The following is a 14,424-nucleotide window of genomic DNA, read 5'->3' as shown; positions in this document are numbered from 1 at the left end:
CCTAAATACAGTTAAACAGATTAATAAATACTAATCACAGTGAGCATATTATTTATAAATTTTATTTTTAACATTAAGGGACCACATGGGAAACATAAATTAAACATAGCGCAGTACACAGTGTTCTATGTCATCAACATAAATAACAGCTACAGTATATGTTCTTTATTTCTTTTTCTTTTTAGTTTCTATATTTCGTTCCTAGCAGGGTTTATCTCTCTGTGGGCCAACACCTCCAACATGACAGCTTGATCTTCATGAGTGTTGAAGTGGGAACATAACTACACATCTTAAAAGTACATTAGAGTGGGATTTACGCGTCGGGAGTCTAGCAAGCAGAGTGGGAGTGCAGTGACTCGTACCGGACTGTTTGTCCATCTGTGGAAAGACAGACTGCATCGTGGGGGAACGAAGGCAAAAGAGCATGCATAGGCAAGGCATACTGTTTGTATGAAAAACAAGAAATTATAAAGTCGGTAGCTTGGCAAACCATTACATGCTTAAGAAATTCATAGTTGAGACTTCATGGCGTATTTTAGATTGAAGAGAGGTGGGGACTAGCCAGGACCAGAGATCAGCCATTTCATTATTTCTACATCTGAAGATAGAGCAGCAGTGTCAGAGGGCAAAGGAAAGAGAGGGTGACCTCTGACCCCGGATTCAGGGAAGCACACCGTGTGCTCTAGAGAGGGAGGGGGGGGGGGGGGGGGGGTGTCAGTAACTGTGCTAAAGCATAACCATGACGACGGTCCGGGTGCCTCACACAGACCTCAGCACAGCAGCTGTGGGCATCCCTCATATCAGTGCAATGACAGAATAGGCTTCCTTTCATCACTACATCCAGTCAGTCAGTTAGACAGTCCTCCTCTCATACTAAAGAAGCATTTAAAAAATACACACAGAGAGAGAGACAGACACACACACCTGACCCTGAGGTCCAGACCCAGAGCAAAGGTGTATCTGTATGACAGGGTGGCATAGCTCAGACACTCTCCCTCTGGTGTTTGTGTGTGATGCTAATGTTAGCATTAGCATCAGTGCTCATATTAGCATCCATGCTAACGTTAGCATCAGCATCAGTGCTAATATTAGCATCCATGCTAACATCAGCGCTAATGTTATCGTTAACACTTGAGTTACTTCTTGTCGGGGGTGATCTTGTCCAGGCCGGGCCAGGTGGGGATGTAGTGGCGAGGCAGGGTACCCTCCAGCAGCCTCTCCATCCACAGGTTCAGCCGGTCCAGCTTGTGGTGGATCTGCAGCGTGGTGGGCCTCTGGCGCCCCCGTGTGCTAGAGCTTGAACGAGAGCGTGAGCGGGACCGCTGGCTGGAGCTTGAGCTGGACCTTGAGCGTGTGCCATTTGCGGTCCCCGCCGAAACTCCGCTGACTCCACCGGCTAAAGCTGCATCATCATCAGAGGAACGGCTCTGGTCGGCCTCCTCTCCGGTGAAGACGGGTCGAAACAGACAAAAGTACTTCTTATGGCCATTCAGCGCCAGCACATAGCCTGTGTAGTCTGCTTTGGACCCTGCACCAGAACCGTCCTCATCGTCCTCATCGGGCCGGTCGCCCAGGACGGCATCGGGGGCCGACTCCAGCAGAGAGTCCATCCACTGCTGGTGCTTATCCACATTCAGGAAAGAGTAGTGAAGAGACTGACTCCTGCAGAAAGACCACACAGACTTAGTCCCACTGCATTTATACTTCCTCAACTTAGTCTCTGGTAGTATTCTGTCCCCTGAGTAGAACATTCCCTTCAATGGCAAGCACAACCTCACCAATCAAGTAAACGCAACATTCGAGACGAGACTGAGACGAAGTAGAGTACACGGTTTCTGAAAGGTGCTTCGGGTGGGTTCAGATTAATGGTGGTTCTACTGAGCAGAAAGCATTGCTCAAGCACTGCTGTAACCAGCTCATTTATATCGGACGGTTAAAACGACCGCAAAAACACTAAAAACGGGATCTAATCTTACAGAATTATAGAAGATGTTCTCAGATGTGTGGTTCACACTCAGTATGACAGTAGTTTAACTCCTGGTGTAAACATGCCAATATGCACAATATGCACAAACATCAAACATTCTAGAAAACCTGCAGCAAAAATAGGATTAAGAATCAACAGGATTTTCACTAAGTTAGCCAGAAGTCTATTGGTAGTTTGCTATAAACCCAATTTGCATATGGAAATACGAAATATGAAATATGCAGCAGAATTTCTAATGGTAAACCACAAGTGCAGGCAACAGTTTTGTGAGTGTATCTCCTCACCCTGAGAAGGAGTAGACCTCCTTGGCGAACTTCTTGAGCAGAACCTGTTTGGATGAGTTGGTGAGGACCAGAACCACGTTGATGTGACCCGGCTTCAGCTTGACCAGGTTGCTGGTGTACGTGATGTCCGTCAGCTCGGTCACCTCCACAAAGTTCTTCTTGGGCGCCCGACTGAGGAGGGGGAGACGAGGCCGTTAAGACACAAGTTTTGACAGACATTCTTACACAAATCATGGGGGGATAATGATTCATACTGCTGCATGTTCAGTGTGTTTTGAATGACTTCCTGTCTGACCTGGAATTACTCTCTGCACCAGCTGACCCCTCTGCAGTCTTGGGTGGCTCCTTCCCTTTTGGCTTGCTGGGCTTCTCGTCACCAGATTCACTGCACATTCAGAACAAAACCCATTACAGAGCAGATGAAACCCTCAACAGCAGCAGCCACACAAAACAGCCTTTATCCAACATTTACTCCAGGAAAACAAATGGGATCAGCATTTATCCTGCATTCACTCCAGGAAAACAAATGGGATCAGCATTTATCCAACGTTTACTCCAGGAAAACATATGGGATCAGCATTTTTCCTGCGTTTACTCCAGGAAAACAAATGGGATCAGCATTTATCCAACATTTACTCCAGGAAAATAGATGAGATGGTTAAGCATAATAGGTGGACAGGACGACATGGTGATGCACTCACTGTAGTAATACAATACAGTGCAAGGTAGATATCCCATAATGTCATAAGATGTGGTGTTTGTATGAGTGTCCATGTCCTTTTGTGCAGTGCCTTTGTTACCTGAAGGCCTGGATGATGACAGTGCAAGGAAGATATCCCATAATGTCATAAGATGTGGTGTTTGTATGAGTGTCCATGTCCTGTGTTGTTACCTGAAGGCCTGGATGATGACGGTGCCGAACAGGATGAAGAGAGCAGAGAAGATGAGTGACATGATGGGCATCATCTCTCTCCTGGGGAGGGACAAGGGGGGGGGTCAGAGTCTCTTAAAACACATATGTCATAATGTTGTCTCCCATGTAAAAGTAAGGTGAATATTTGTATTAAACATTTTCATTATTATTCATGAACTATAGTTTTTTTTATTTCACATTCATCATTATGAAACTGTAGTGCTGTGGAAGTAAAATACACTAGACACACACATCCAATCTCCCATAATGCCTTTGGAAAAACAAGGCACACAACAGGGCTGTCAGACAGCCTCCCAAGAAACATTCTGCTTTGTCACTTTGTCACATTCACAGTATGTTTCTTTTAGAGACAAAGGTAGGACTGTACACAAACCTGAAGACAGATATAAAGGTAGGACTGTTGTTACATATGCTGGCTCAAGCACATTAACATAGGGAGTTCCACACGCAAGGTTATAATCAAAATCACGCCATGGCCTTCTTATAGTAGAGCTCATCAAGACACCATACAGCACACCTGCGCCAAGGCCTTCTTATAGTATAGCTCATCAAGCCACCATACAGCACACCTGCGCGCACCGGCAAAGACTCTGCTACCTATCTGTGGGAACAGAGAGAGCCCTGACAGCAGGGGTCGGGGCGGGCGCGGACCAGGCTTGGTCGTGATACACCCCCTCTTAAGACAGACGCCCCACCTTGGTGAGACGTCTGCCACAAGAGTGAACAGCCAAAACAAAACAACCAAAACCATTTAAAACGTCAATACTATTAAAAACTTAAAGGGCACAATAGTATTAGTAGGCACCAAACCACCACCAACAAAAAAAAACTCCCATTAAGCCCAATCAGGCTTTAACAGGTAACAACATCTCATCCACCACCAGTCTTTGTACTCCACCATTCCCCCCAAACCTCCATTGGAAAAAGCACATTAAGGGACAGACTGGACAAGAGACATAGGAGAGACAAAAAGACATGAGGAGACAAAGACATTAGGCAGGAGACACTTTACCATGAGCAGAGCGCAAAACCAAGTCACAATATTTGCGTGGTATAACCACCTGCAACACGGGTTCTTCCACGTCATTGTCAGATGGCAACCATTTACGCACTAACAAACCGTCTGTAGTAAAGTAACCACTCTTAGCGCTTCTCGCATCACCATCAGATAATGCGGCATTAAGCACTTCAGTTAACTCCTCGTCATTTTTCTGTAAACATTTCCAAAGTCCAGGTCTTCAGCGTGCCCTCATGCGATTGGACTGCTAGTCAGCCCCCCCGAGTTCGACACGCCAACTTAAGCTAAATAGTTTACACACCAGAAAAGGTAGCCCTGCAACTCAGCCCAGAACGCCCGTGGGACTCCCTCTCAACGTCGTATTCAACAAAGCAAATAACCAAACATTACGTGGAACTCCCAATCAATATACGGTTCAAGACAGATATGTTTAGTGACCACTGTTCCGGCCCACCTGAGCCACTCACCAGTTAGAGTACAGCAGGTCTGTGTACAGCTGGCTGATGTAGTCGTACGCCGTGTTCATCCACTGAATCAGAAACATCTGCACAAAAAGATGAAGAATATAATATAAGTATAATTATATATAATAGTATATATAAAATTATATATAATAATATAAGCGTTTTTCATATACTTTCTAAGCAGTTCCAACTCAAGAATACATCACCTTTGCTCCATGTTCATTAACATCTAAGTGGTCAGCAGACCTTCACACCTTTCACATCTAGGTAGACCCCATATTGTTCCCCTTCCTTAAACGCCCCAAGCCCCACGTTACACCTTGAACCAGACCCCAGGCACACCCGTTAAGTTAAGGTGTGTATTCTACCGTCCTCTAACTGAAATGTATTTTGTATGCTATAGTCTATGAAGAAAGGACATCATAGAGAACACAGAGGAGGCGTGGAACTTGCTGTGGGTTTGTCGTGTTGAGACACCGATCGCCTACCAATCTCCTAACAATCCCTCCTTCTCTCTCCATCGTAGGGTGTTGTGTGTGCTTCAGGTCTGTCGCATGGTATACACAGAATAAACCAACACCCATCACACCGGCATTCATCGAGTTCTTTGGTAAATCACGCAACTGCAACTAACTTCAGAGCTAAAATAGTTCTGTTATATTATAGTATAACAGTGGTGTTTTCACATGAAATCTGTCGGAACACGCAATCAGCAATTTTTCTACAGGCTTAGGCTTAGGAAAAAACTACAACTACCCATAAGTGCGTGTGTGTGTGTGTGTGTGTGTGTGGCTTTGTTTCCCCTTACTTGTGTCTCACTACAAGAGCAATGCAAATGGTGTGTGTAGTCATTTTGGGTGGCCATACATGTTCATGAGATATACTATGTTTAACTTTCCTGGTGACATTCCCAGCCTAAGTCATGTGATTTGTGTGCGTGTGTGTGTGTGTGTGTGTGTGTGTGTGTGTGTGTGTGTGTGTGTGTGTGTGTGCATGTGCGCGTATTACGAGGCAAACCTGTTGGTCAGCTTTGCTGACAAAGCGTGTGTGTGTGTGTATGTGTGTGTGTATATAGCGTGTGTGTGTGTGTGTGTGAGAGAGACTTACAGAAGCTAGTTCGTTGTTGAGCTCCGGTAGCGTAGCTCCCAGGCTGAGGCAGGTGGGGTCTCTCTGCAGGATGTCCAGATGCTCATTCAGACGGCGACGATCATCTTCACTGCCGTTCCAGCCGCCCAGCACCTCTTTATACACCACTTTACCAGAGGTGCTGCGCCTCTCCAGGATCACCACCTACACACACACACACACACACACACGAGCACACACACACACAATCATGACCTCCACCTAATTACTGCATCTCTCTAAAATCACCACCTATACACACACTCACATATACTGTATATATATATAAGACCTGAGGAAGCTGTGCATATTTGTGTGATTGTGAAACTGTGTGTATGTGTGTGAGTGTATATACATGATCTTGTGGGTGTGTGTGTGTGTGTGTGTGTGTGTATATATTTATGTATGTAAATAAAAGACCTGAGGAGGTTGTGCATGTGTGTGATTGTGAGTGTGCGTATGTGTGTGAGTGAAGATATATGCTCTTGTGGGTGTGTGTGTGTGTATATATATATATATATATATATATATGTATAAATAAAATACCTGAGGAGGCTTTGCGTGTGTGTGATTGTGAGATTGTGCGTATGTGTGTGAGTGTATGTGTGTATATATATGTATAAATAGAAAAGACCTGAGGAAGCTGTGCATGTGTGATTGTGAGACTGTGCGTATGTGTGTGAGTGTATAAATGCTCTTGTGTTTGTGTTTGTGTGTGTGTGTGTGTGTGTGTGTGTGTGTGTGTGTGTATGTATATATATATATAAATAAAAGACCTGAGGAGGCTGTGCATCCTTGTCCTTGAGCAGTGTGTCACACAGGGGCTGTTGGTTGCGCTGGTACACATAGGCGAAGCGGACCACTTCACTGGCGCTGGCCGACGCAAAGGCCAGGAAGGCGCTGTTACTCGCCGAGAACGAGTCCTCATCGCCCGTGATCAACAACACACAGTACCTGAGCATTGAAAGGGTGATGTTAGGGTACACATGGTGTTAGGGGATAGTCACAGGACTGTGTGTGTGTGTGTGTGTGTGTGTGTGTGTGTGCGCGCGCGTGCGCACACTGATACAACTGATCACAGAGCTTCTGGTTTACCAACTGGACAGACCAGTAGTGTGTGTGTGTGTTTGTGTGTGTGTGTGTGTGTGTGTGTGTGTGTGTGTGTGTGCATATCTTACTTCCTGCGGCGGTGGAACTGCTTCACAGGACACAGCTCATCGAACAGCTTCTGATTGACCAGTCGAGGAGCTACCAGGAAGCGGTTGTTGGAGACGAACTCATCAATGATCTGCTTCTTCATGCCTTTGGCCTGTAGGAGAATAAGCAGCAGACACGCCGTACGCGCACACACACACACGCACACCATTAGGCCTTCTCTAACACACATCATGAAAGGAAGCTTTGCAGTATGCAGTTGTAGTTTGCAGTATGAGAGGCAGTCAAACCGCCAGATAACACCACTGAGTAAGACAGAGTGTCTGGTGTTGAGTCCCACCTGTATGACGTCTGCTGGCTTCTCCGTGTTCTCCTTGAACAGGAGCATGGTGGGGGCGTACGTGTTGATGTTGAACTGGCGCTGGACTTCCGTGGTCTCGGTCAGACCCTGGTCCACGTACCCGAAGCGCATGTAGTCTTTATAGGCAAACGCAGTGAGCTACAGAAGAGGAAAAAGACACATAGTCTGTATAGGCAAACGCAGTGAGCTACGGCAGAGGAAAAAGACACAGAGTCTTTATAGGCAAACGCAGTGAGCTACAGAAGAGGAAAAAGACATGTAGTCTTTATAGGCAAACGCAGTGAGCTACAGAAGAGGAAAAAGACATGTAATCTTTATAGGCAAACGCAGTGAGCTACGGCAGAGGAAAAAGACACAGAGTCTTTATAGGCAAACGCAGTGAGCTACGGCAGAGGAAAAAGACATGTAGTCTTTGTAGGCAAACGCAGTGAGCTACGGCAGAGGAAGAAGTCTAAATACTCCCATGGTTAAATTGCACAAAATACGGCAATATAGGAAAGAAAAACAAGTGTAATGTTAAATTCTGTCCTACTTGCACTCTTATACACTCTTTACACATACACATTACTCAGCATTCCCATTGTTTAATAGCACAAACTGCAACATGGTAAAAAATGCTGTCTGAAATAATCCTTAGTTTCCTCTTAATTTTCCTAATCCTAAATCCTGAAGTAATCCTAAATTTGAGCTGTTTCTCAGACCTGCTGCATTGGTGTTTCTCAGTCCATGCAACATGCACCGACACAGCTGTTTTGAGTGTGGGGGCGGTTTAGGTCTGTTGAAGTGAAGACCCCCTGTTGCATTTAATCCCGCTGGTGTTGACTGAGTCCCATGATTGTGCTATGCATAATTAAAAGTAGCTGGAAACAAACTTTTTACTGTTTTTACTTGAGAAAGACTGTCCTTATCCTTTGTTCTGTTTTTCAATGTCATGTCTACAATCTGTGAGTGTGTGTGTGTGTCCTGCGTTCACCTTGAAGAGCAGTGGGACATCTGACATCTGGTCAAACAGCAGAACACTGGGCTTGTTCTCCTCCGGCCAGCTCTCCAGGAACCGCAGGTAGCTGCTGTCCGTCACCTGTCGTGTCGAAACAACAACAAACATCCAACAGTTACCCAACATGCTCTGCTGTAATCCCAGTAACATGCTCTTCTGTAATCCCAGTAACATGCTCTGCTGTTACTGGGATGTTTATATGCAATCCTGACTTTGCCTGCCTTCTACATGTTATATGTAAATAAACAGAGGAAAGTCCAGGGATCTCATACAGGTTGGTAATCTATGGGAAGATACAAGGTTTCTTGAAAACCAGGATGATTACTAGTAATGCCGTTCTTAACTTGGACAGCTGAAGGATGACAATAACCCATGTTTTCCATCCTCGTTTCCAAGACAACGTGTGCACTGCACTGGAAATTCTCCAGCATCTACACAGTTCTCTCTAAATGATCTTCCACATACAACCCTGTTGTTTCCCAACACATACAACAGATCCAGGACACCAAGTGTATCTTGTGTATGTGTGTGTGCGTGCGTGCGTGCGTGCGTGCGTGCGTGCGTGCGTGCGTGCGTGCGTGCGTGCGTGCATGTGTTGTATGAGCTGGATGGTCGTGCCTTCTCCACTTGTCTCTGAGGCAGCAGGTTCTCCACGAACTGGCGGAGGTGCTCGCGGACCACGGCGTAGTGGAACACGGTCACCCTCCCGTTGATCAGGCCCAGGATGGAAGGTGTGCGGTGAGCGCCCAGCTGGTTGGCCAGGCGACGCTCGTAACCAATGTCAACCACACCTATTCCCACACCTGGGAATGCACACACGCACAAACACAGTTACACACACAGTTACACATACACACACACAGTTACACTTTTTCACACACACAAAATCCTGACCTACACACCTGTACCTAGACCACAATAAAACCCTGATCTTGCTCCCTACACACCTGTACCTAGACCACAATAAAACCCTGATCTTGCTCCCACTTTCACGTCTAATCCATCACTACTAACTAGAGATGCTCTGGCTACTCATCTAGTTATCTATCTGATGTTATAATCTCCTCAAAGTTATATCATTATAATAGGAAAAGGTATAAACCCTCAGGGTGCCTGTGCAGCTTCATATTAACGAGTTCATATCCACAAGTACATATTCACACATATTAACAGGAGTTCATCACACGCTAGCAGCTGTGGTTCCCTAAGCAAGAGAAAGCTAGGATAGTTAAAAAGCTATGATAGGTAGAAGACCCTCTGGATGCCTGTGCAGGTTCATATTAACACAAGTTCAAATTAACTGTTGAGATGGTTCCCTAAGCTAGTGATAGCTAGAATAGTTCACCTTGCATACCTCTTGCGGAGGTCTGCGCTAACAGGGTTACCCAAAACTCCACACAGAAGTTCTATGCATACACACAGTCTTCAAACTGAGAACACGGAGGTTGAAACGTTTGTCTCTTTGTCCTTTTTATGTAAGGTACTTGCACTTTCTAGTTTAATACATTTTCATTTTCTCATTAGCTCTTGTGTGCGGAGTGCTTTCTTTTACCGTATGTGTCTTACCCAAAACTCCACACAGAACCACTATGAATATATGTGTTTTACCCAAACCTCATTCAGAAACTATATGCATGCAGTCTTCCCAAACCTCATTCAGAAACTCTATGCATGCAGTCTAACCCAAACCTCATTCAGAAACTCTATGCATACATTCTTACCGAAACCTCTTTCAGAAGCTCTATGCATGCAGTATTTTGCAGAACTCCATTCAGGTGCCCTTTGCATTCACAGTCTTCAGTGCACGACCCAGAAGAAGTCACCACTACCACTTGGTGGGGCAAATGCCCACTTTCCGTTTCTGAAATCTTTGTATCTCTGGAGTATATTTCTACATGAATGTAAAATCATATGGCCTTCTAGATTGAAGTTTCTATTGCGCAAAAATATACTTAAGAGATTTTTCATAGATTTCAGAAAAATATAGTTTATATATAACATTTCCCCCCCAAGTAAGAGTGACTTTGGGGCCCTTGGCTCGTACACGACTTAACCAAACCTCATTCAGAAGCTCTGTGCGTCCACACAGCCTTACCCAGAGCCTCCAGCTCCTGCACGGTCTCCTTCCAGACGGGCTCGATGTGGATGCAGGTGAAGCACCACTCGGACGTGATCTTAATCAGGTAGGGCCTCTTGAAGCTGTCGGGCACGACATCGTTGTTGTACTGAGCGAAGTGGAGCATGTACTTGCTGTCGGCGAAGTCTCGGCCGGAGCGAGAGAAATGGAAGAAGGATTCGTCGAAGTAGAAGCTGTTCTGGTAGCTATGGAAACCCTGAGCTGGCTGGCTGTGGTGCTGGTTCTCGTCCATCTGACCGAAGCGGTCGAAGTTGGACCTGCGCTCTTCGTTGGACAAGATCTGTGGGAGAGTGGAGACAGACACCATCTTTAGCTATGCCAATCGCCAATCCCACAATGCAATGCAGCTCATGGTCGGTATCAGTCTTTCAAAACCACCCTACCTCATAGGACTTTGATATCTTGATAAACATATCCTCTGCACCTGCATCTTTGTTCTTGTCAGGGTGCCTTAAAAAAAGAACAGGAAAAACAGGAAAGCCATGTCAGTATCCATGGCTACGTATTCCGCAATACATTCAAGCAAAAAAAAATTAAAACCACAAGTGTGTGACATCACAACCCAACACGGAACTTGTGCTTGACATGAGCTCACCATTCCTTAGCCAGCTGCTTGTATGCTTTTTTAATCTCAGGATGGCTGGCCTTCCTGCCAACACCCAGGACTTTGTAAGGATCGAACTCCGCCACGGCCGACAGCAGTACCACCACGGTCAACCACACGGCCAGACACACCCACAGCCTCCAGTGTCCCCCCATCTTCTGCATGGCTGACTGAGTTAGCTGAGTACGTTGGAGATAGTAACACGTTAAAAGATGTCCATTACCTCTGACACATTCACTATATGGTACAGATCTAATAAATAAACCTAATACCATTGATGCACTGTTGCCCAACAGTTATGGTATCTGATCACAGTAAAATAAATACATGAATTGAAAAGCAAATTGCCTCTTTCCCTTGTTCTAAAAAAATAAACATGTGGAACAATACCAATTGGACCGACACACCTAAACATGAGAGTGAATGAAACACAACGCATCATCTGCTCCACGGTGACAGGTGGTCTAGCATTCTGTTCATAATTCCTCTGACCCGCAATCACCACAAGAGATTTCCACTCGGTCTCATTTGAATTAGCACAAACCCTATAAAGAATAAACCTGTGTACGCCTGGACAGTAATGGTTTGATGCCAACATCAGCTAAATTAACATTTGATATCATTATCTCATTCGATTGCCTGCACACTTTCGTGGTACTGGGCCGCCTTTCTTTTACTGGTTGAATTGGATGAGGTAACAGAAACATCGATTTCAGAGCTCTGACGTTTCAATTGTATATTAAAGAACCCTTTACAAAATATATCAATCTGACATCTAAAAAATGTAGAAAGCTTCAACAACTGGCTGCGCTATCTCCTGTGCATAACTGAGTGCATTTTTGCTAAGCTAAGCTAGCAGTATTTTTGGCTACCTAGGTGATGCTGTCCAAATGTCAGCTTATGATCCAAGATTGGGCTAGTTCAGAACAGATATTTCCAAACGTCAGTTCCTCTTTAGATTATATATTAAGCAATGGTGGAGTTACACAACATTGTCACAAAACGCAGCCAAAGAAACAACTTGCTACCATGCTATGAAGCCTTTTACTATTCAGCTAACGTTAGTTAGCTTTCTAGCCAACCTTGCTTGCTAGTATTATAAATTAGCCTGCAATGCTCAAGAACACTTTTAACGCAGTGAATGTAGGACTTGCACATATTAACTGCTGGAAAAATATTTGGTGACAATACCTTAAACAGAACATTGGCATCATCAACATTTTTCCAAAGCCATTTTATCTCCCTGCAAACGTCCCTGTGTCAATATTTTCTGGCAGTGACACCAAGCTAACAGCCGGTGACAAGCAGCAACTTCGCTATGCTCATCTTCCTCCACCGCCCACCTCTGTGCGTCCTCCATCCCGCTTTCATAATAAAAGTCCAGAAACACAGAATAAGATGGGAAAGTTGTTGTTCATCGTGCACTGATATGAACATCTATACCATCAGACAAATTTCAAGATTGAGAGTTTCATATTTCTCATTTTCAAACTTTTAACGTGCAATACAAAAAAGGTATAAATAAAAGTTTATACCTTTTTGGGTGTTGCTTCCCTCTATTAAAGTCCACACAGGGGTCTTTTGTAGCCTACGTTGTGACATACAGAGGACAGTCACTTGGGTCATTTAGCACAAATATTAATCTATCATAATACTAATATATTATTGTCCTTTAAAGCCAGAATCATAAGCAAAGTGGCCGGTACAGATTCCATGGCATGGCATGGTGTCAATTTATGGTTGTTTTTCAAAGTCAAGGATGTTTCCTTGGTAGGCCGGGTCATAGACATATACAGGTATGTATGTGTATATGTCTATGGGCCGGGTCCTTCTGAGTCCTTCCAAGTCGGGTCTTTCCCGAGAGGCTAGACGAGACAAAACCGCACAACTTGGTGAAAAAAAAGGCTCAGGTACATGCGCATTGGATTGTGGGTGATTTAAGAGCACAGAGGATACTCCAACATCTAATTCTCTGAAATAAGGACTCAGTCCTTGGTAGAATTCAAAGGATCCTAGACATTGGAATAGTCCTTCGGCGGGACTCGATGACGTAGCATCCTTAAAATGCAGCCGTTAAGGATCCTTCCTTGACTTTGAGAAACACCCAATGACTGAGGTGGACAGCATGTCGCTGTCCGCCCATCCCTATGTGTTTCAATGACAGGGTGGCCTATTTTCCATGTCACTTTTCCCGTCTTTCCATCCACAGTGTCTAATTTGAGTAGTTCGTTTTCTTTATGCTGATATCTGCACATTTTTATTTCCCCCCAGAAACAAGTTGTTAAAACGTTATTCTACTATAATATAAGGAGGCATTGATGGAATGAAGTGATTGATAGTCTTTGCTGGAAGTGACCAGCTGCAGTACCTGAATCGCGCACATTCTTGTTCTTTACATAGAGAAGGTGAGTTTGTTGTCGAGTTCGCCAGGCAACTAGATCAGCCATTGTTTTATCATTTCTTGTAACTGTTACATTTAAAGGTTTTGACTGAAAAATTCTACCCATTTTTTTCAGTAAGTCTAATGTTTTACTAATTAGTTATTTTCTCGCACTGCACTACAGGAACATTAGGCACCAGTAGCTACGATGAATGGGTAACATTAGCCAAAGACCCAGTAGAGATCAGATGCACTCATATTCATATTTTAGCCTTTATGTTAGATAAAAAATATAACAACAGATGATAAGTAATAAAAATAAGTCTGTTAATCAGGGCAGGAATTTCACTGGTGGCATGATGGCCAATTGTCCCCCTTTTCTGGCCTTTAGATTCGAACTACTCCTATGGAATCTAATTCTGTAGCAATACTGCACTAACTATAGTTCTGGTTCCATAGCAAAACTGCACTAACTATAGTTCTGGTTCCATAGCCGATGCCAACAGGCCCGGGGTGGGTAATCGGGAGAATCGGGAGAGTTCTCGGTGGGCCGCTTCACTTCTGGGCCGGTCGAGAATTTTATTTTTTGACATTTGTCACGTTAGTCCATCTTCTCTTAAAATAGGCTACACACGTTCCGCATTCTGATACCGCAGCCTCTCCAGGGGTTGTACCATGCGAGGGAGTTCTCCCCTCCCAAATATAGTTGGTTGGGTCCATAGCCCGTCTTTTCCAAAAAGTTTTCTCAGACTACCGATAGCTGGGCCGGCCCTACTCCAACGATACGCGTCAGAGAGGATGGATGGGAGGAAGAGGGGCTGAAAAAGCCAGGTTGACAAAAAGAAAGGCATTGGAGGAGGATGCTGCCAAATGTGCCAAGCTTACCGATTTATTTTCAAGAGGACAAACACAAGTGGCAACTGGTAAAGAGAGACATAGGCCTAGTGATTAGCAACGTAACTATTAGGCTAACGTTGT

The 14,424-nt window shown here is 44.7% G+C and overlaps 1 protein-coding gene across 1 annotated transcript; it reads right to left on the bottom strand.

Moving 5' to 3' along the window:
- Window positions 1–46: 46 nt before the first annotated feature.
- dnajc16l (DnaJ (Hsp40) homolog, subfamily C, member 16 like) lies at window positions 47–12,427 on the bottom strand. Its single transcript, XM_031567799.2, has 15 exons — window positions 12,258–12,427; window positions 11,058–11,245; window positions 10,846–10,912; window positions 10,421–10,742; window positions 8,944–9,128; window positions 8,302–8,406; window positions 7,308–7,466; window positions 6,991–7,121; window positions 6,589–6,766; window positions 5,795–5,977; window positions 4,691–4,767; window positions 3,164–3,244; window positions 2,567–2,656; window positions 2,272–2,442; window positions 47–1,662 (listed from the first exon to the last, which is right to left on the bottom strand). The coding sequence occupies exons 2-15, from the start codon at window positions 11,228–11,230 to the stop codon at window positions 1,137–1,139; spliced, it is 2,448 nt and encodes an 815-aa protein (XP_031423659.1). The 5' UTR covers window positions 11,231–11,245; window positions 12,258–12,427; the 3' UTR covers window positions 47–1,136.
- Window positions 12,428–14,424: the final 1,997 nt, after the last annotated feature.

The sequence above is a fragment of the Clupea harengus genome, chromosome 5 (assembly GCF_900700415.2).
Source record: "Clupea harengus chromosome 5, Ch_v2.0.2, whole genome shotgun sequence".
NCBI lineage: Eukaryota > Metazoa > Chordata > Actinopteri > Clupeiformes > Clupeidae > Clupea > Clupea harengus.
This window is presented reverse-complemented; position numbering and strand designations above follow the sequence as displayed.

Excerpts from the sequence above, each read along its gene's own strand:
- dnajc16l (XM_031567799.2), bottom strand. The coding sequence starts at position 11,230 with ATGCAGAAGATGGGGGGACACTGGAGGCTGTGGGTGTGTCTGGCCGTG. Across the intron at positions 10,913-11,057 it reads AAGCAGCTGGCTAAGGAATG|GCACCCTGACAAGAACAAAG; the intron begins GTGAGCTCATGT and ends TCTTTTTTTAAG. Across the intron at positions 10,743-10,845 it reads AGATATCAAAGTCCTATGAG|ATCTTGTCCAACGAAGAGCG; the intron begins GTAGGGTGGTTT and ends ACTCTCCCACAG.